The following is a 21,256-nucleotide window of genomic DNA, read 5'->3' on the forward strand; positions in this document are numbered from 1 at the left end:
TAAAATCGTGCTTTTTGTTCTTTTACAGAGAATAGAACATGGTTTTCTTATAAGTGGTTTTTTTTGGTTTGTTTTTAAAGAGTTTAATCAAAATGTGTCTGGAAGTAGATGACTCTGTATGTGTGTGTGAGAGAGAGAGACTAAGCTGGGAGCAGGGGTTATGTTTCCTTCTTTTCTTTTCTTTTTTGGTTAAGATAGTAAAAACAGGTAAGAGATTTTAGGATCCTAACTGTTTAGATGTTTTCGATTGCTTGAAGTAAGATGTTTTTAAAGAAAAGGTTTATCTGCTCTCTTCCCCACCATCTAACACACCCCTTAACACACACACACACACACATACACACACTCACACACACTCACACACACTCACACACACACTCACACACACACACACTCACACACGCTCACACACATGCTCACACACACACACACTCACACACATTCATACACACACACTCACTCACACACTCACACACACACACACACTCACACACGCTCACACACACACACCTCTATATAGATATCTTCCCTGCAAATCATCTTTGATGTTTTATTAAACTCAATGAGGGCCAAATAGATGGGTCACTTTTTGTTTGTTTGTTTTTGCCTACAAGTTTATCTCTGGGCTCGGTGCCTACACCACAACTTCACTTCTCCTGGAGGCCACTTTTCCCTTTTTGTTGCCCTTGTTGTGGTTGTTATTGATGTCATTGTTGTTGGATAGGACAGAGAGAAATGGAGAGAGGAGGGGAAACAGAGGGAGAGAGAAAGACGGACACCTGCAGACCTGCTTCACTGTCTGTGAAGCGACTCCCCTGCAGGTGGGGAGCCGGGGGCTCGAACCGGGATCCTTATTTATTATTGGATAGAGACAGAGAGAAATTGAGAGAGGAGGGGAGATAGTGAGGGAGAGAGACAGAGAGACACCTGCAGTCCTGCTTCACTACTCATGAAGTTTTCCCCCTGCAGGTGGGGACCGTGGGCTTGAACCTGGGTCCTTGTGCACTGTGGTGTGTGTGCTTAACCAGGTGCGCCACCGCCTGTCCCTCCCCACCTTTTTTTTTTTTTTTCACTGCTCCTGGAGTAAAATGTCTTGATGTTCCTTTTGCCTGATGCATTGGAATGGTTAGAGTTTGAAAATCACGGAATCGTAAGCACTCTAGAAAGTTCTTAGAAGTGACCTTCTTGTACACATCGGGGATTTATTTGGAATGGTTTTCCATAGAGGAGAGCTGAGAGCATATTGCTGTGGGTAGCTCAAGAAAAGTAATGTTGCAATATTACCATTAACATTGAATCCTCCAATTACATTTACAATGATTACCTGGGTCCCTCCAGCATTGTTTTGCTTCAGTCTTGCAAGAGGAAATGGCTAATCTCGTTTGAAACCTTGTTTGGCTGAGACCAGATAGATCGCACTCTCTCCCCTTTTAGTACACAGTGGTCTCCAAGCACGTAGTGAACCTGATCGGATTTGAAAACAGCGTGGTAGCCGGTATGACACCTTGTAGGGCTTTTGCGAGAACAGCAAACAGGGATGGTGACGGCTGCTGTCCTCTGGGCTTACTAACTGTGTCTGCACCGTATCTCTTCCTTAGCCTGGCCAAACTGAAGTCTGAGAAGAGATGAACAACAAACCAGATTCAAAAAACAAAAACACAAACAAAACCAACCAAACAAAAAAAATGTCATGAGAAGCATACCTACCTTGCACAGCTTTTTTTTTTTTTTTTTTTTCCCCTAAAACAATAAATCTACTTTGAATGAATTCTTAGTGGTTGTTGACGAGTTTTGTTTACGGCATCAGCAGTTTTGATGGTTTGGTGATTTCCATTGGAATCAATTCGGAACTTTCGGTCTTGATTTCAAGCTCAGGGGGTTTATGTCGCGGCTTGAAAAGGGCGGCCAAGTGTCTGTTTCCTGCCGCTGTTTACTAGCCCCCGTGCCTAGTGGCAAAACCACAGGGCTGGCTGCTGGCGTATTCAGAAACCCTCAGCACACCAATCTGATGCTCTCAAGCCTGTGTGTCCCCTTGGTTTGGTGGTGGGCACTGGAAGGCAGAGGGCTCAGAGACCACCCCGTTGTGGATGGCCAGATGGGCCTTTTGGCAAAGGTTGTAGAATTTGGACTGGAAGTATGGGAGGGGAAGATAAATATCATAGGTTCATAGAGGGCTGAACAAGCAAGTTCTTTTATTATTATTATTATTATTATTATTGACTGGATAGACACAGAGAGAAATTGAGAAGGGAGGGGGAAATAGAGAGACAGAGAGACACCTGCAGCCCTGCTTCACCACTCCTGAAGCTTTCCCCCTGCAGGTGAGGACTGGGACCTTGAACCTGGGTCCTTGCACACCATAATGTGAGCACTTAACCAGGTGTGCCACCATCCTCTCCCCCCCCCAAGCAAGTTCTCCCAGGGGAGAAAATGAAAAGTTGTCTCAGCAACCCAGAGTCCCCAGGTGAGACCACCTGGACCAAGAGCACACCCACCCTCTTTCTCTCCGGGAAGCCTCCTCCCGGGCCGCTGTTTGATTCACAGAGTGGATCCTGGATGTGCAGGTGGGTCTGGGGCCTCCTGCTGGTGAGAGCCTTGGCTCACAGTCTCTTCACTCTTGGTGGGCTCTCACCATTTCCCAGCCCACGACTCCTCTTAGCGAGCACGGGTCCTCCACGTAAAAGCAAACGAGACTCTTAAACACACCAAACCATGTGATGGTGGATGCCATGGGATTGACCCCCGTGAGGCCTGTGCTCTGCTCCACCCGGGTGGGGGCAGTGCACAGACCCCTCACACCCGAGGGTGAGCCCCATCAAGCTCAGAGGCAGGAGGCCCACCAAGCTGTGTTTATTGACTCCTGTCACGGCCATCAGGGCTGGTGGAATTTTATGGCTCAGGGCTAATTCCTCTGTGGATGACATGCGGGGTGCATTCGGAAAGCATGGTTTCATAGGATTTGATCTGTTTTCTTCTGTCGATTGGGCAGAGTAACTGTGTTTCTCAAGTATGTGTCTTGGGTGTGTGTGTGTGTGTGTGTGTGTGTGTGTGTGTGTGTGTGTGGCGTGGGGGGGGGTTCTTAATGCATGCTTCTTTTAATTTCAGTGAAAACGGAGGTTCCCATTTTTAACACAGGGAGATATTGTCAGGCTGACTGGCTCACAGAGAAGATGTCTGGGGTGGCTGGTAGCATATTCTCTTAAATATTTCTCTTTTCCTTGTTAGCACTTTTAAATAGAGAGCCTCTGACATCCGCAGCTCGGAAGCTGACTGCCAAGGAAGCCAAAGGAGGCACCCCGCATGAGGGCTTAGGCCTTTTCTAAGACCTTTATGACATCCTCCGGCATTTCTTTTCCAGAGACCAGAAGCATCAGTATAGAATGCAAGTGCCCACAATGACACCTACTTGAAAGTCCCTGAGAAGCAAACCTTTTTGTAAAAGAAATTTTTAACAGGTCTGAGATGCTATAACTCAATTCCAGTTCCAGACTGGGGAGGAAAATGGAATCTTTTTATTCTGCAGTTGATGTGAAAATTGAAGGCTAGTGACTGTTCACTCTCTAATAACGCAGGGTGAATAACCACCATCACACCACTGGAAGATGCACTGAGAGACGCCCCCCGCCCAAGGATGTTCACGGCAACGTGTGTCCAGAATATTTCTCGGTGTTTGTGTGCCGTGAGGGTTCTCTATCTTGTAGAGTAAATACAACTGTATGTCCTCCCTAAATTTTTCTTCTTTTTATAGAAAGGTCGTTGTTTGGTTCTTCTAGTCTTTTAAAGAATTCACAGGGGGAAATGACCTCTTGCACAATTGAATGTTGGATGGTTTTTCTTCTGACCTATATTGAATAATAGGCAATTTAGAAACAAAAGACAAGAATTGGATTAAGTTTCGTATCATAGCAGAATAGCCAAGTCTCCTCTGTTAACCTTTCTGCTTTAAGTGTTTGTTTGTTTTTGTTTTTCTGCAAGTACCAGCTACCCATACTTTGCCCTAAGACTGAGCCCCAAGGCCTTTTTTTCCCCTTCACATTTGTTTACGTATCGATTTATTATTTGTTGTAAATGATGTCAAATTAAAATTACTTTTCGAGGCAAAAAATAAGGAGTTGAAGCAAGGCATTTGTTCTTTTGCAGAAGGGCATGCCGCCAATAGTGGCCGTGAGGCAGCAGTGCGCCCCCCTCAGCCTTCTTCCATCTCTTATATCTGACGCAGAGACGTCTCCTCCACCCCTGGGCTGGGCTTCCGAGCTCACAATCTCTCTGCTGCCTAAATAAGGAAAGGAGGAAGAGAGTCTGAGGGTCTCTGTTGGGGGATTGGCCAGCTCTGCCAGGAGCTGACTGAAAGAAAACAAAACTCCTGGCCACAGGGGGTGGTAGATGACAATGTATAAAAAGAATTTTTGTACTAAACAGTTGTTCTGTTCATGTTCTTTTGAAGAGAAAGCCTAACCATCTCTCACATATTGGATAGAGACAGAGAGAAATTGAGAGGGGTGGGGGAGAGGTTGAGAGAGAGAGAGACAGACACCAGCAGCCCTGCTTCAACCCCAGGCTTGAACCCCAGGCCCTTGCAAACTGGAGTGTGTGTGCTTAACCAGGTGCGCCTCCGGCTGGCCACTCCCCAAAGCCTTTCTGAGTCTCTCTTCTCACTACAACAGTGTTTACTTCTCTCTCTCCTGGTGCCCATCCCCTGCCTGTTGAAGTGGTCCACTTGTTCTTGTGCTGTGCAGTGACTTCTTCCGTCTCACAGCAAAGTGTGTTTCCCTATGTCTACCGAACCACCTCATTTCCTCCTCCTTCCCCTCCTAGTGAGCTCTGATGAATATTCCCTCACTCTCTCAGCCTGGTGTGTGTGGGGGGTCGGTTCCAGGTCTGTCCTTGCTTTAGAAATAATTTTGAGGAAGTAGCGCAGCAGGTTAAGCGCACATGGCACAAAGCACAAGGAACGGCGTAAGGATCCCGGTTCGAGCCCCCCGGCACTCCACCTGCAGGGGAGTCACTTCACAGGCAGTGAGGCAGGTCTGTAGGTGTCTGTCTTTCTCTCCCCCCTCTCTGTCTTCCCCTCTTCTCTCCATTTCTCTCTGTCTTATCCAACAACAATGACATCAATAACAATAATAGCTACAACAGTAAATCATCAAGGCAACAAAAAAGGGAGTGAGGGGGGCAGTGGGTTAAGCGCAGGTGGCACAAAGCACAAGGACCGGCGTAAGGATCCTGATTTGAGCCCCTGGCTCCCCACCTGCAGGGGAGGCTTCACAGGCGGTGAAGCAGGTCTGCAGGTGTCTGTCTTTCTCTCCCCCTCTCTGTCTTCCCTTCCTCTCCTCTCTCCATGTCTCTCTGTCCTATTCAACAACAACAATAGAAAACAACAAGGGTAACCAAAGGGAAAATAAATAAATAAATATTTAAAAAAAAAAAGAACTGTGTGGAGTCATGGGCACACTTAACTGAGTGCATCAGAAAAAGAGAAGGGAAATTTTCCTGGGGAAGAGCTCCATCAGGGTGCTGCTAAGGGAGATGAGAGGAAGATAAGTCCTGGAGGTCAAGAGGGTTTTTTGGTTTATTGTTTTTGGGTTTTGTTTTTTTTTTGGTCTTCGGTTGCTTGTGACTGGCTGGCTCAGACTTGATGGGTGTTTACTCTGTAGGTAAGTCACAGTCTAAGGGCTTTGCTATCTTGGCTTCTCCATCATATTCCGTGCTCCCTCTCCCTCCCCCTTTATGCTCTCTCTCTTAATTTAATTTATTTGTTTATTATTGGGTAGAGACAGAGAGAAATTGAGAGGGGAGGGAGAGATAGAAAGGGAGAGAGACAGAGAGATACCTGCAGACCTGCTTTACCACACGTGAAGCTTCCCCCCTGAATTGGGGACCAGGGGCTTGAACCCAAGCTGTCAGGCACAGTGATGTGTCCATTTTCTTGAGTGAGCCACACCCCGACACCCATGTTGGTCTTTGTCACATGGCCTCCGCCATCTTGGTTTCTGTCTTCATGGTTGCCCGCTCTGTCACTCTGTCGGCTCAGTGTTCTTTGTCCTTTGTAATCCCTTCTTCCTTCAGTGAAGCCTCCCCCAGCCTTCTGGTCTCCACAGAGAGCTGTCAGCAGGCCACTTGTGGCCTCTTCATGCTGGGCCTTCGGTCCCAGGCTCTGGTTTCTTTGCACTGCCACTGGCACTCCACACGCTGCTTGTCACTCTGCTTGTGACCACACGTGTCAGGGTGTCCCCTCCTCTGTGCCCACAGGACTTCTCCGTCTCCTGGATGGTGTTGTGTCTTGCTTCGTCCTGCTGATGCTGCAGTGTCACCAAAGCTCAATCTTCAGTCTCTTCCCCTTCAGAGCCGTGTAGCCATTGCCATCTCAGGCGGCAGAACATCAGGGATGAAATGGCATCTCTGCTCAGATGACCCCTGCTGTATATCTCTGCCCTGAACAGCTTCTTCTTTTTTGCCTACAGGGTGATTGCTGGGGCTCGGTGCCTGCACCATGAATCCACTGCTCCTGGAGGCCATTTTTCCCCCTTTTGTTGCCCTTGTTGTTGTAGCCTTGTTGTGGTTATTATTGTTGTTGTTGATGTTGTTCGTTGTTGGATAGGACAGAGAGAAATGGAGAGAGGAGGGGAAGACAGAGAGGAGGAGAGAAAGATAGACACCTACAGACTTGCTTCACCGCCTGTGAAGCGACTCCCCTGCAGGTGGGGAGCTGGGGGCTCGAACCGGGATCCTTACGCTGGCCTTGCGCTTTGGGCCATGTGCGCTTAACCCGCTGTGCTACTGCCCGATCTTGTCTGTCTTTCTCTCCCCTCTCTGTCTTCCCCTCCTCTCTTGATTTCTCTCTGTCCTTTCCAACAACAATAACAACAAAATGTGGAAAATGGCCTCCAGGAGCAGTGGATTCATAGTGTAGGCACCAAGTCCCAGCAATAACCTGGAGGCAAAAAAAAGAAAATAGAAAAAGAAAAAAAAAAAGAGAGAGAGAGAGAATCTGGGATTAAAAGGCCCAGAGAGTCATATGCACAGCACAGATAGAGGAGAGAGAAGTCTTAGCCCTTCTCCTCTTGAATCTTGGCTGATGCTGTCCAGTCAAATCGAAACAAGGCAGAAGAACAAGTCCACTAATTTTGCTTTTACACTTACAAGGACCCCAAGATAGGAGACCTGGAGCAGCAGCCAAAGCAGACAGCTTCCCCATCTTACGAGAAGGCAACAGTAACTTTGGGAGGAAAGGAAAAGGCAGAAAAGAAACGTGGCCATAGGATCTGAGTAAGTAAAGAAGTAGCAGAGTTGGTCTACGCCACTGCTTGACCCCGAGTTCCTATCTTGGGTGAAAAGGACAGTTTCTCTCTTCCTGACGATACAGCACAGGCACCGTCAGTGTCCTATTTCTTGCTCTCGGCCGAACAGAAGCCCAGGAGAGTGTTCTCCTTGGACCAGTACCATCTGGTTCCAAGTCCAGAGCTCAACTTCTGAGGCTACAGCAGCTGGTTCCTGATCCACTTTGCTTCAGACGTGTCCGTCTGTCAAGTGTCACAGCTGGACAGCTGCCCCAGAGAACCACCGCAGGCCAAGTCCTCTGCAGTGCCTCTGCTGCTGGCGGCAGGGTCCTTGTCCTCAGGCCCAACAGCACACTTCTTTTTCTTCCTTTTATCTCTCCTTTTCTCTTTCTCTCTCTCTCTCTCTCTGTCTCTTTCTTTATTTCTTTTTGCCTCCAGGGTTATTGCTGGGGTTTGGTGGCTGCACTATGAGTCTACTGCTCCTGGAGGCTATTTTTTTCCCTTTTGTTACCCTTGTTGTTGATCATTGTTGTTGGTGGTGTTATTATTGTTGTTATTGCTGTCTTTGTTGGATAGGATAGAGAGCAATGGAGAGAGGAGGGGAAAACAGAGAGGTGGAGAAAAAAACAGACATCTGCTGACTTGCTTCACTGCCTGTGAAGTGACCGTCCTGCAGGCGGGGAGCTGGGGGCTCGAACCGGGATCCTTACACTGCTCCTTGCGCTTTGCGCCATGTGCGCTTAACCCACTGCACTACCACCCGGCCCCCTGATTTTTTTTCAATTGCCACCAGTGTTATTGCTGGGGTTCAGTGCCTGTATGACCAATCCACCACTGCTAGAGGCTTTTTTTCCCTCCTTGTTTCATAACACACAGAGAGATTGAGAAGGGCAACACCTGAAGCATTGTGTCACTGCTCAGAAAGCTCGCCCTCTGCAGGTTTGGAGCAAGAGCTCGAACCCCAGTCCTCGTGCATGGTGTCTACTCAACAAGTGTGCCACCACCCAGCCCCTTCCTCCCCTTCCTCCCCTTCCTCACCACTTCCCCTCAGTGTGTTTACAGCTTCCAGGAACCCACAGCCCTGAATTCTTGTCTCAGAATCTGCTTCTAGCTAAATCGAGATTAGGATAGTTAATAAGTGTTTGCTGAAGACTGGAATTAACAAAAAGAGTTTCTGGTGTAGGTGGGGATAGTTATGAGAGGAATTTTACTTGGGAAAAAAAAAGTCAAATAGAACAGGTCGTCACTAGGGCAGTGCTGATGTTTGATCTCATTTTTGGAAGATGATGTCACCACAGAAACCTTCCTGGGACCTAGGAGGGTGTCCCCAGAGGTCTCCATCATTTCTCCGATTTCTAGCTGAAGTCTCTGTTTCTCTACTGTGTAAGCCCACATGAATTAAATGGTGTCTGCTGTATCAGACTTGCACAAAAGATAGTTTAACCCTTGATGCAGGGCAGCTCCTATACACTTGTATAGTGGAGGACAGGTCTGGATTCAAGCAAGCAGCAAGTCTTAAAAATTGCCCTAGGGGCTAGGTGGTGGTGCATCTGGTAGAGAGCACACATTTAGTTACTATGTTCAAGGTCCTGAGTTCAATCCCTCAATCCTTTCTGGGCTAGCGTGGGGGTGCCTCTTCCCAGGCGTGTGCTCTCTGGGTTGGAGAGAACTCGACCGGAGCCTGCCTGGGCTGCTACTCACTCAGTGATGCAGGAGAGAGAGTCTTGAACTCGTGGCGGAGTGGTAATACAATGTCTTTACTGATCAGAGAGACCATGCTTTTATAGGATAGAACCAGAAGTGGCAAGTCGGAAACGGAAATGGCTAGGAAAGGGGGTGGAGAAAGGCAAAAGGGGGCTGGGAAGGTAGGAACTTCCTTAGCAACTGTTGCAATGGTTTTAACTGGTGGGATTAATGTTACCCTGCAGGCAGGGAGGGTCTTGAGGATAGAAAGAAGATAGATCAAAGGAATGGAATGAGTGGGGATCTTTCAGGCAAAACAATGATTGTGTAAATAGGCCATAGTATCAGGAATACAGGGTGGAGCAGGGGGAGCTGGCTTAATGCCTGACATCTCCCCCTTTCTTTTTCTCTAATGGCCATAGTATCAGGAATGCAGGGTGCTTTGTGAGGCAGGGAGTCTGTTAGGACGGGGCACATCTTTGGGGTTACTACTGTCCCTTCCTTGCTCAACCTCTTGGTAGAGAGAAACTGACAGGAAAGATGCACTCCTCATGTCAAGCCCTGCCAAGCTCAAACACATCCTCACAATTTTCCGACATTCCCACCTGCAGGGCAGGAAGCATCAGTTGTGAGTTGTGAAGCAGGGCTGTAGGTATGGCTCACCCTCTCCCCCCTTGTCCCCCTTTCCTCTCAATTTCTGTCTCTATCCAGAATAAATAAATGCACATTTGGGGGGCTGGGTGGTTGGTACATCTGGTTGAGTGCACATGTTACCATGTGCAAGGATACAGGTTCAAGCCCCTGGTCCCCACCTGCAGGGGGAAAGCTTCAAAAGAGGTGAAGCAGGGCTGCAGGTGTCTCTCTTGTCTCTTTCCCTCTCGATCTCCCCCTTCCTCTCAATTTCTGGATATCTCTATCCAATAAGTAAAGATAATTAACTTTTTAAAAGAACAAAAAATTAAAAAGATAATTAACTTTTTAAAAGAACAAAAAATTAACTAATTAAAAATACAAATTTTAAAAAGATGTTTTAAAAACTTTGCCCTAAAATGTATCCCCTTAAACTTTAGAATGTCAAGCTTCTGGGGGTAACCTTGGTTTTACTCTTTGTAAACACTGAGTGAATGAGTGTGCAGGGAGGAAGAGCCGGTGAAAGGCCTTCTTTCCCTGTGAAGGTGGAAGCCCCCCCATCAGATGGCAGACAGCCCCCCCCCCCACAGGTGGCACTCTGGGGCCTTCTCTCCGCACCCTGGAGCACCTGGGCTGGCCTGCCACTGAGTTCTGGAATCTTCCTGGTTCTTAAAGGAGGTGTGGCCTGGCCAGTATCAGGGGGCAGCGCCACCGCCACCTCCTTAAATTCTGCCTCTGTCACATCTGGAGGATTGCAGTGATGACTCACACATCTCCTGAGTGGAGAGAACGAGAGTATTGTCTCTTTTGCTTTGGCTGTTTAACAATTCAAGTCACTAGATAGAAAAAAAAAAAGGGGGAGGAAGGAAGGAAGGAAGGGAGGAAGAAAGAAAGGAAAGAAGGAAGGAAGGGACGTTTCTTTTTGTCACCTCAGAGAAACAGACTTTTTGAAAAATAAACTAAGGGAACACTGAAAGTGTAACACCTATGCTTTCTGGAATGAGGCTTCTCTGTTCCGTTCTTCCCGTGAATTCAGAGAGTTGTCCATTATCCCTTCCTTGGCCTACATTTGACTCTGTCGGGTGACACGTTAATTCTCATGACTTCCATAAGGAGATAAGCCCTGTGGTATAGGTGTTCTCTTTTATTTATTTACTTATTTACTGATTTAATAATGATCCACAAGTCTGTGGGATAAGAGGGGTACACTTCTACAGGGTTCCTACCACCAGAGTGCCACATCCCATCCTCTCCATTGGCAGCTTTCCTATTCTTCATCCCTCTGGGAGCCTGGACCCAGGATCATTATGGGGAACAGAAGGTGGGAGTTCTGGCTTCTGTAATTGCTTCCCTGCTGGACATGGGTCCATCCCCCCTCCAGTGATACAGCTGTTCTTTTTTTAAATTCTTTTTTTATATGTATTTATTCCCTTTTGTTGCCCTTGTTGTTTTATTGTTGTAGTTATTATTGTTGTTGTTATTGATGTTGTCGATGTTGGATAGGACAGAGAGAAATGGAAAGAGGAGGGGAAGACATAGAGGGAGAGAAAGACAGACACCTGCAGACCTGCTTCACCGCCTGTAAAGCGACTCCCCTGCAGGTGGGGAGCCAGGGGCTCGAACCGGGATCCTTACGCCGGTCCTTGCGCTTTGTGTCACATATGCTTAACCCGCTGCGCTACCGCCCGACTCCCACCTTTTCTGTTTTTAAAAGAAATTTTTATGTCTTTATTATTGGATAGTGACAGAGAGAAATTGAGAGGGAAAGGGGTGATAGAGAGGGAGGGAGACAGAGAGATACCTGCAGCCCTGCTTTACCACTCGTGAAGCTTCCCCCCTGCAGGTAGGGACCAGGGGCTTGTACCCGGGTCCTTGTGCACTGTGATGTGTGTGCTCAATCAGGAGCGACACCACCTGGCTTTTCTCTCTCTTTTTTTAAATAGAGACAGAAATAGAGAGAGAGAGAGAGAGAGAGACCTACTGTACTGCTTCACTGCATGTGAAGCTTCCCCCTACAAGCGGAGTTTATTCTTATTTTTTGCTTCTGTCTTCAATTTACAGTTTGAAAGCATCATCGTCTGCAAAACCTGTATCCTAATGGGAGGCACCTATGTTTTCTTCTGCTTTTGTGGGCTCTCAGTACTGTGTTGAAACTTTCAGTCAGTTTGGAACTGATGTCTGTATGCCATGAGACAGCGGCCCGGTTCCATTCTCTTGCACTGGCTTCCCTGACCCGCTGACTGAGGACACTGTCTTCTCCCTCTGTATGTGTTGTCGGCCCCCGTGGCTGAAGGTCAGGCCAGATGTTTCTATCTGCTCCACTGAAGCCCTTGTTTTCACAGCACTCGTACTTCTCCACGGCCGACCTCAGACTACTTTATTGTATATGCAGGTTGCCAGTAATGCTGACTTAGATTAAAAAGAGGCTACCTGGGGTCGGGCGGTGGTGCAGTGGGTTAAGCGCACATGGCGCAAAGCACAAGGACCGGCGTAAGGATCCCGGTTCGAGCCCCCGGCTCCCCACCTGCAGGGGAGTCCTTTCACAGGCGGTGAAGCAGGTCTGCAGGTGTCTGTCTTTCTCTCCCCCTCTGTGTCTTCCCCTCCTCTCTCCATTTCTCTCTGTCTTATCTAACAAAGAATGATATCAACAACAACAACAATAACCACAACAAGGCTACAACAATAAGGGCAAGAAAAGGGGGGAAAAAGGCCTCCAGGAGCAGTGGATTCATGGTGCAGGCACGGAGCCCAGCAATAACCCTGGAGGCAAATAAGTAAATAAATAAATAGAGGCTACCTTTCTCCTCCTGTAATTTTCCCTATGGTTCTTTTCCTCTCTCTCTCTCTCTCTCTCTCTCTCTCTCTCTCTCTTCTCCCTAAGACCTTTCTTTAACTGGCGTCTCTCCACCCCTGCCATTTCTTTGTTCTGCCCTTCTTAAAGTCATTACGAGACCGTTCTTCTTTTCCTTGCAAATAGGTTTGCAGTTTTATTTTTAATTCCGCTAATGTTTCCTGCTTCTTCCTTTCGCTTTGAGCTTTTATTTACTTCCTGCCTTTATAACTAGTTTTAGTCATTAGGGAAGCATCCTAATGACTAAATTGAATTCCTAGAATTTCAGATTTCTTTCCTTCTTTATTTACTTGATCTCCTTTTTTTAAAAAAATATATGGTTCTTAAGGTTTTTTGATCTATATTTATTTAGTGCATAGAGACAGCCAAAAATCAAGAGGAATGGAAAAATAAAGAAGGAGAAGACAGACACCTGCAACCCTGCTTCACCGCTTGCGAAGCTTTCCCCCTGCAGGTGGGGACTGGGGGCTTGAACCTGGGTCCTTGAGCCTGGTAACGTATGTGCTCAACCAGGTGCTCTACTGTCCCGCCCCTTGATCTCTCTTTAAGACACGGCCTTAATGCAAGTTTTCATTGTGAGAAAATGGCCGCGCCTATTTCACTGATCTCAGCAGAGAGAGATTCTGGGACTATTTTGAAGCAAGGAACTAGGAATCAGCTGTCGATAGAGAGGCCTACAGGATGGTAATTTTCCTTTGCTGTTTTCTCTAGAGCCCCGTTACCTGTTATCACTTAGATCTCAGCGAGAAAGTCTTCATGTAGACTGTTCTCTTCTGCATGCCCAGACTGTCTTAGCTGCAGCAGGGGAAAGGCAATGACTGTCCCAGCATTAACTGGTGTCATATATTTCAACATCCACATAAGAATATTTGGGGCTTGGGAGTCGGGCGGTAGCACAGCGGGTTAAGCGCATGTGGCACCAAGCTCAAGGACCGGCGTAAGGATCCCGGTTTGAGCTCTCGGCTCCCCACCTGCAGGGGAGTCACTACACAGGCGGTGAAGCAGGTCTGCAGGTATCTATCTTTCTCTCTCCCTCTCTGTCTTCCCCTCCTCTCTCCATTTCTCTCTGTCCTATCCAACAATGACGACATCAATAACAACAACAATAAAAAAAACAAGGGCAACAAAAAGGAAAATAAATAAATATTAAAAATAATAAAAAGACTATTTGGGGCCACATGGAGGCACACCTGACTGAGCGCACATATCACAGTGCACCAAGGACCGGGTTCAAGCCCCTGTTCCCCGCCCTGCAAATGAGAATCTTCATGAGCAGTGTAACAGAGCTATAAGTCTCTCTCTCTCTCTCTTAATCTCTCGCTCCCTTCTCAGAGTCTTCCTATCTCTTTGCAAAAATAAATTTTAAAGAACATTTACAAAGAAGAATATTTACTTTTCTTAGTAACAGATTAGATAACAGTTCCCCCCGTCCCACCCCAACTTCTCATCAGAGAGCATCTTCTTACTGTCCTCACACCATTTCATTAAGAAATGCATGTTTCTTTATAAAACTAATTGTTTGTTTTCACTATGTTAATGACTGTACCTCAGTGCCAACCCTAGTCCCCTGCTCCTGGCAGCTGTGTTTCATTTATTATTATTATTATATTATTATTATTATTAACATTTTTAAAAGTTGCTCCCCCACTTTTGTTGCCCTTGTTTTATTGTTGTAGTTGTTAATGTTGTCATTGTTGGATAGGACAGAGAGAAATGGAGAGAGGAGGGGAAGACAGAGAGGGGGAGAGAAAGACAGACACCTGCAGACCTGCTTCACTGCCTGTGAAGCAACTCCCCTGCAGGTGGGGAGCCGGGGGCTCGAACTGGGATCCTTACGCCGGACCTTGCGCTTTGTGCCACGCGTGCTTAACCGGTTGAGCAATGGCCTGACTCCCTATTATTATTATTTTTTTTATTTTTAAATTTTACATAGAGAGTAGAAGAGAGATAGAGACCTGGAGGGATAGAGGAAAAGAGTCACACCTGCCTGATGTGGCTGTTTTGAAACTAAAATGAGTTTGAATATGCCAAGCACTCCAGAAGCCCACTGGGTCGGAAGAATGCACTGTGCCAATGTTAACTGCTCTTACTGTTATCACAGCTAGCCTTTTAAAAAAATATTTATTTCTTTATTCCTTTTTGTTGCCCCTTGTTGTTTAACATTGTTGTGGTTATTGATGTCGTCATTGTTGGATAGGACAGAGAGAAATGGAGAGAGGAGGGGAAGACAGAGAGGGGGAGAGAAAGACAGACACCTGCAGACCTGCTTCACCGCCTGTGAAGCGACTCCCCTGCAGGTGGGGAGCCGGGGGCTCGAACTGGGATCCTTATGCCGCCCTTGTACTTTGCGTCACCTGCGCTTAACCCACTGCGCTACCGCCCGACTCCCCACAGCTAGCATTTTTAAAATGTTGGGTGAGGGCACGGCCAGGCAGTGAAGCACCGGTTAAGCACACACACTGCAGGGCACAAGGACCCGGGTTCAAGCTCCTGGTCCCCACCTGCAGGGGGAAGCTTCTTGAATGGTGAAGCAGGGCTGCAGGTGTCTCTCTGTCTCTCTTCCTCTTTATCTCCCCCTCCCTTCTCAATTTTTCTGTCTCTTCCCCAAAATAATAATTTTTTAAAAAATACTTAAAAAATTAAAACAAATGTTGAGTGAGGGCCATCAGTGTTCTCTCTTTAAAGGGTTGCAACAAATATTTTAAAAAGTACTGCTTAGAAATTTCCCCAGGAAAGGGGAGTGTAGGTCAGAGGCGTGGGGGGAGATAGAGGAGACCTTTTGTAAGGAATTAGTACAATAGCTTGATGACAAAGCCATTGCAGAGAATGGCTCGAGACATTTTACAGTTTGGCGGGAGGTTAAAAGATGATTGTAGCTTTAGTGTCTGGTGTGAACTAAAGGACTGAGCCAACAAGAGTAACCTCGCTTCAGGGAGGTTGATTTTATGGGGTGGCGGGTTGGAGGGGATCATGACCAGCGAGGATGTTACCCAGGTGGGTAGAGCTGTGATATGTCTCTCAGACAAAGCCTAAAGAGCTTCTTTAGTTAAGTATCAAAAAGGAGAAAGAAAAGGAAGAAGAAATTCCTGAAGCTTTGATCTTCTCTGCTCTGTGAGGATCGTGACACTGACGGGGACTTTGGTGGGGACATGGGACAGGTTGAGTTTGTGGGACATCTCTCTGTGATGGGCTCATGGCTTGGGGCTGTCATGCCCGGGGAGGAGGGGCTGGTGGTGGGTGTAGAGATTTGGAAGGGGCAGGTACAGAAGACGGTGGGTCCTTGAAACCCTGGGATTGTTAGGGGAAGGTTTTTTTTTTTTTTTTTTGCAGGGGGGAGCAACGTGTGTGCATCAAAGGGGGCAGAGGTGAAAGGCAGGATTCCAAGTTCTCTGCAGATCTGGGGGCAATGCACGTAGGGCTGTGGGTGGTGGAAGCTGGTGGTGAGGTCTGATCAGAGGAGTGTGTCACTTAAGCCCAGGCAAGAGCATGAGTTCTGTTAATTAGAAGGATGTGGCTCACTGCTCCTACTGAGAAGTCGAGAGTTCTCCCTGGCCTGGCTGCCCTGAGTTCAAATAACAAGGATCGTTCATGTCAGTCGCTGTCCGCACGCTGGTCTGAATGATTCTGCTTTGCTGTCTGACAAAGTTGAGTGGTTTTATGCAATGCCAGTGCAGACAGGAATTCTTAGAGGCTAGGACTTCTCTCCGGTGAAGGGTATCATATGTCAGTCCCCACTGGAAGAAGCAAAATCATTTCCCCCACACAAACACAGAGAGCCGGGCTGTTATTTTTCATTTTTGAGCAGTAAAAGTGACACTTGACAGGACATCTTAAACTCCCTTGCAGATTTTCATCAAAAGTATTAGAAGAAATTATGGGGTTCTTAAGTATGTTATTTTCAAAATATAACCTGGAGGGAAAGTACATTTAAGAAAAAAAAATATTTATTTGAGTGAGAAAAGGGAAGGGGAGGGAGACGGAGGGGGGGAGAGAGACCAGAGCACCACTCAATCTGGTATAAAGTGAAGTCGAGGACTGAACTTGCGGCCCCTGGGTCATCAGGTATACAAGAGCCACATGCTAACCAGCTGAGCTGTCATCATAGTGGCACCCAGACCAGGATCTTTCTGTGTGGACATTTATCTTGCATTTCTGCACGTGGCCAGCAGGGGGTGGTGAGCCTGATGACATCAGATACTCTGGAAATAAGCTGGAGTCCGGGTTTCTCTCCTGTTTACAAAACAAGACAAACAAGGGCCGGGTGGTGGCGCACCTGGTTGAGCGCACATTACAGTGCGCAAGTAATCAGGTGTGAGCCCGCCCCCCCCCCCCCCCCCCCCGGTCCCCACCTGCAGGGAGAAAACTTTGCGAGTGGTGAAGCAGGGCTGCAGGGGTCTCTCTCCCTCTCTACCACCCCCTTCCCTTCTTGATTTCTGGCTGTCTCTGTCCAATAAGTAAGGACAAAAATTTAAAAAATTAAAAAACAGAGCAAGAAAATCATTTAGATTGTATGGATAGCCTGCTTCCTCGAAAGGTCTGCTTTAAAGTGAAAGACATTTCTTTTGTACTCTTATTTCTCTTTCTATTGTTGATGTGTCATGATTTCTAAACATTATTATGAAACCAGGGATTCTCACTCTGTCTTCCCAGTCACTCTGTCTTATCTTTCCAGGATCCATTTACCCAAGATTCTCGAGTATCTCTCTCTGTCCTTTGGCTTTAAAAAGAAAAAAAAAAGGAATAAGCTGTGATTTGTAGACATCTTTGTTTTTCAAGGCAGCACTGTTCATCTTTTATGTCCTATGCACAGGAGTTTGGGGTATGTTCAGGCCATTAATATTTGATGCAAACTATTGAAACGGGTATCTTGGGCCTGCCCATTATTTCAGTTTGCTGGCCTTTTACAAGTTTCCTGGCTGTGCTCCGTGGACATGCATCATTTTTAAAGAAACCTTTTATTATTTCTTACAAACATTTTTAACACCATGAATGATTCTGCATATTATGCATTTTATGGTCTGCATGGCATTTGAAAACATTTCAGGTAGATTTCTTTCTGGAAATACTTTTCTCAGCCAAGCATAGACATCATCTGTATTCCCTGCTACAACACAGTTTTGATTTCAGATGTATCTCCTAGAATAAAATGTTAGGTGTGATTATTATTTATGTACTTTTTAACAAAAGGATTTTATTTATTTACTCATGAGAAAGATAGGAGGAGAGAGACAGACAGAGACAGAGAGAGAGAGAGAACCAGACATCATTCTGGTGCATGCACTGCTGGGAATTGAACTTTGGGACCTCATGCTTGAGAATCCAGTGCCTTTCCACTGCACCATCTCCCTGACCACTGCACAATTATTTTTTAAAGGTGGAGATCATAGCTTGTTGGCTGGTCATAGGCAGATGCTGTTGCAGCCTTCAGATAGGTCACTACCAAGTTCTTAGACCTGCTTTCTCATCTTTAATGAACAGAGAAAAAACATTGATAGCTTTTCTTAGGGAATTCCCTTGTGAAAACACAGTCTTACCCATATAGTCTTATTATCTTTACTGTCAAAATTCTGTGTTCTTATTTTTAGAGTCGACCCTGTCTGTTTAGTCTGCCATAACTCCTTTGAACATTATTTTCTTTCTCTCTACCCCCTTTCTTCCCCTCTCTTCCTTCCTTCCTTCCTTCCTCCCTTCCTTCCTTCCTTTCTTTCTCTCAACTCCTTCCTTCCTCTCTCTCTTTCTTCCTTCTTTCCTTGCTCTCTCTCTCTCTCCTCCTTTCTCTCAATTCCTTCCTCCCTTTCATTCTTCATTTCTTTCTCTCAATTCCTTCCTTCTTTCCTCCCTCCCTCTCTTCCTCTTTCTTTCCTTCCTTCCTCTCTCTCTGTCTGCAATGCTGAACTTCAACATGAATGTCTCTGCGTGTGCTTTACTGCTGAGCCACCTGCCTGAGCCATTTCCCCCAGACTGAGACAGAGAGCAGCAAAGCAAAGCAAAACAAAACAAAACAAACAACCACAAACCCCCACGAGTGCTAAGCTGGCTTCAGGGGCAGACGTGAGCCTGGGCCACACACAAGGCAAAACAGTGAGCTATTTTTCCAGGCCCGGCTCATTTTTCTATATTGTGAGAGAGGGGAAGAGTGAGGGGGGAGAGGGAGAGAGAGAGAGAGAGAGAGAGAGAGAGAAGGAAAAGCACAAAGTGCTGCTCCCCTACCCAGAGAGCTGACTGCCTTGGTGTCTGTTGCTTCCACGGGGGACCTGACCTTGAACTCAGGGCCTCACACAGGCAAAGTAGACACTCAGTTTTTCATCTGATGTGGAAATCTGCCTGTTTTCTTTATAATATTGTATTTATCTCGGTGAGAGATATACAGAGAAAGGACAGATAGAGAGATAGATAGAGAGAGAGAGATAGATGGATGACAGAACCCTGCTCAGCTCTGGCTTATGGTGGTACTGGGGACTGAACCTGAGACCTGGGAGCCTCAGGGGTGAAAGTCTTTGGCAGAACCAGCCTCCCCAACCAGAAGTCTGGGAGCAAGATGGCGACACTGTCACGCTGCCTGCAGGTCGTGTCGCCAGCAGTGGCAGGGGGGCTGTTAGTGCCGGGAGTGTCCTCGGCCGCTCCCCACACACAGGCTCCTCAGAGACAGGCCGGTACTTGCCGCCCAGATACTGGGCACTGTGAGAAGCTAGCTTCCCTCGCCCACTGGAGAAGGCCCAAATCACATCAGTAACAAGAAGCAGGAAATGAACATCACTTCTGACTCATGGAAGGCCGTTTCCCTGGTCTCCACACTAAGCCTCTGTCGGCTGGGATGGCAGTGCTGGCCTGAGTAGCGGGGGGGGGGGGGGGGGGTTCTTCTGGGTGCTGATTTATAGTTATCTCCATTTGTTCCGCTCTTCCACTCTTGGGAGCTGCTGGGGCCCCATCCTCTCATGGCCCCTGAAAATCGACTTGGCGGCTTCCATCTTGAAGAGGAGTTTGGGTGTAGGGAGCTTAGTAGGACTGTTCAGTGAGACGCAGATGGAGTTTCTTGCAAAGGAGTGACACATTCTTCTCCTTCTCTCTGGGAAACCTATAATACAGAAAGGAACACGTCTTGCTCTGTTCTCTCCAGAACTGTATCTGTAAGAAATGGTTTGGGAAAAAAGAAGAAGGAGAAGAGGAAGAAGTAGAAATGGTTTGGGTTGTTGTAGTTTTTCAAGGGAAGGTGACTTAGATAAGAGTTTGCTTCACCACAACAAACCATGTACCTCCTTTAAAAAAAAAAGATGGGGGGGGGGAGTCAGGCGGTAGCACAGCTGGTTAAGCGCACGTGGCACAAAGCGCAATCCTGGTTCGAGCCCCCGGCTCCCCACTCCCCAGGGGAGTCGCTTCATAGGCTGTGAAGCAGGTCTGCAGGTGTCTGTCTTTCTCTCCCCCTCTCTGTCTTCCCGTCCTCTCTCCATTTCTCTCTGTCCTATCCAACAACAACAATGTCAATAATAACTACAACTATAAAACAACAAGGGCAACAAAAGAGAATAAAGATTTTTTAGTGTTTTTTAAATTTTATTTTTATTTATTATTGGATAGAGACAGAATTTAAGAGGAGGGGGGAGATAGAGGGAAAGAGAGACGGAGAGACACCTGCAGCCCTGCTTCATCACTCATGAAGCTTTCCCCTCTGAGATGGGGACCAAGGCCTAGTGACTGTAATGTGTTCGCTTAACCAGGTGCCCCACCGCCTGGCCCCGTCATATACCTTCTTTTTTACTTCGCCGTCTTTTCCCCTTAAGATCTATTTATTTATTCATATCAACAGAGAGTCTTGACAGCATTGCTTCTGCATACATGATGCTTCAGGCAGGACCTGAGACCTTACACATGTAAAATTCTATGTCTTACCTGTCACTGTTTTTTAAATTTCATATGATTTTATTAGTGACTTAATACCGGTTTAGAGATTATAAGATAATGGGGCAAAGCCATACCAAACCACAGCCACCACCAAAGTTATTCCCCCACTCTGGTCCACCCCACAGTCACCACCATAGTCCTCACAAAGTCTTTGAGATAGTCTGGCTTCAGCCATTCTTGTGTTTTTGTTTATTACTTTTTAAAAATATATTTATTTATCCCCTTTTGTTGCCCTTCTTTTATTGTTGTAGTTATTATTGTTGTTGTTATTGATGTTGTCATTGTTGGATAGGACAGAGAGAAATGGAGAGAGGAGGGGAAGACAGAGATGGGGAGAGAAAAACAGACACCTGCAGACCTGCTTCACTGACTATGAAGCGACCCCCCTGCAGGTGGGGAGCCGGGGGCTTGAACCGGGATCCTCACGCTGGTCCTTGCGCTTTGTGTCACCTGCACTTAACCTGCTGCACTACCGCCCAACTCCCCTCTGTGGCTGCAGTGCCCAGCAGCCAAGTCCAGACTCCTCTCATCTTGTGAGAGGGAACTCGACGCCCTTTACGTCTCCGTCATCGCCAGCAACCGCCATTCTGCCTTCTGCGCCTCGGAGTCTGACTCCTAGATCCTCCTGAACGTGGGATCATCTAGGATTCACCTTTTTGTCACCACCTTATCTCACCTGGTGTAGTGTCCTCAAGGCCCATTCATGTCCTAGCAGGCATCAAAAATTCCTTTCTTAAGGCTGAACACTGTCCCTCCTTAAATGCTCCTACTTCACTGTGTCTGTCCATCCTTCTCTCCATGGATATTTGGCTGGCTTCTGCTTTTTGGCTATTTTGCATAACGTCTCTATGACTGTGAGTATCTTCACATGAGCTTCCCTCCTCGGTTACTACTGGTCACACCTTGACCCATCCTG

General features: G+C 46.9%; 1 protein-coding gene across 13 annotated transcripts in view; it reads left to right on the forward strand.

Moving 5' to 3' along the window:
• The window catches only part of PARD3 (par-3 family cell polarity regulator), a 652,495-nt gene that overhangs the window by 426,394 nt on the left and 204,845 nt on the right, over nt 1-21,256 (forward strand). For 2 of the 13 annotated variants that reach the window (XM_060192493.1, XM_060192494.1), the window contains exon 21: nt 1,599-1,768. The exons of the other annotated variants lie outside the window; for them this stretch is intronic. In XM_060192493.1, coding sequence (XP_060048476.1) covers nt 1,599-1,629 — 31 coding nt within the window. In that variant the 3' untranslated portion in view covers nt 1,630-1,768. Of the gene's footprint in view, nt 1-1,598; nt 1,769-21,256 lie in introns of those variants that run through there. 13 annotated transcript variants of the gene reach the window in all.

This window comes from Erinaceus europaeus, chromosome 6 (genome assembly GCF_950295315.1).
Source record: "Erinaceus europaeus chromosome 6, mEriEur2.1, whole genome shotgun sequence".
In the NCBI taxonomy this organism is placed as follows: Eukaryota; Metazoa; Chordata; class Mammalia; order Eulipotyphla; family Erinaceidae; genus Erinaceus; species Erinaceus europaeus.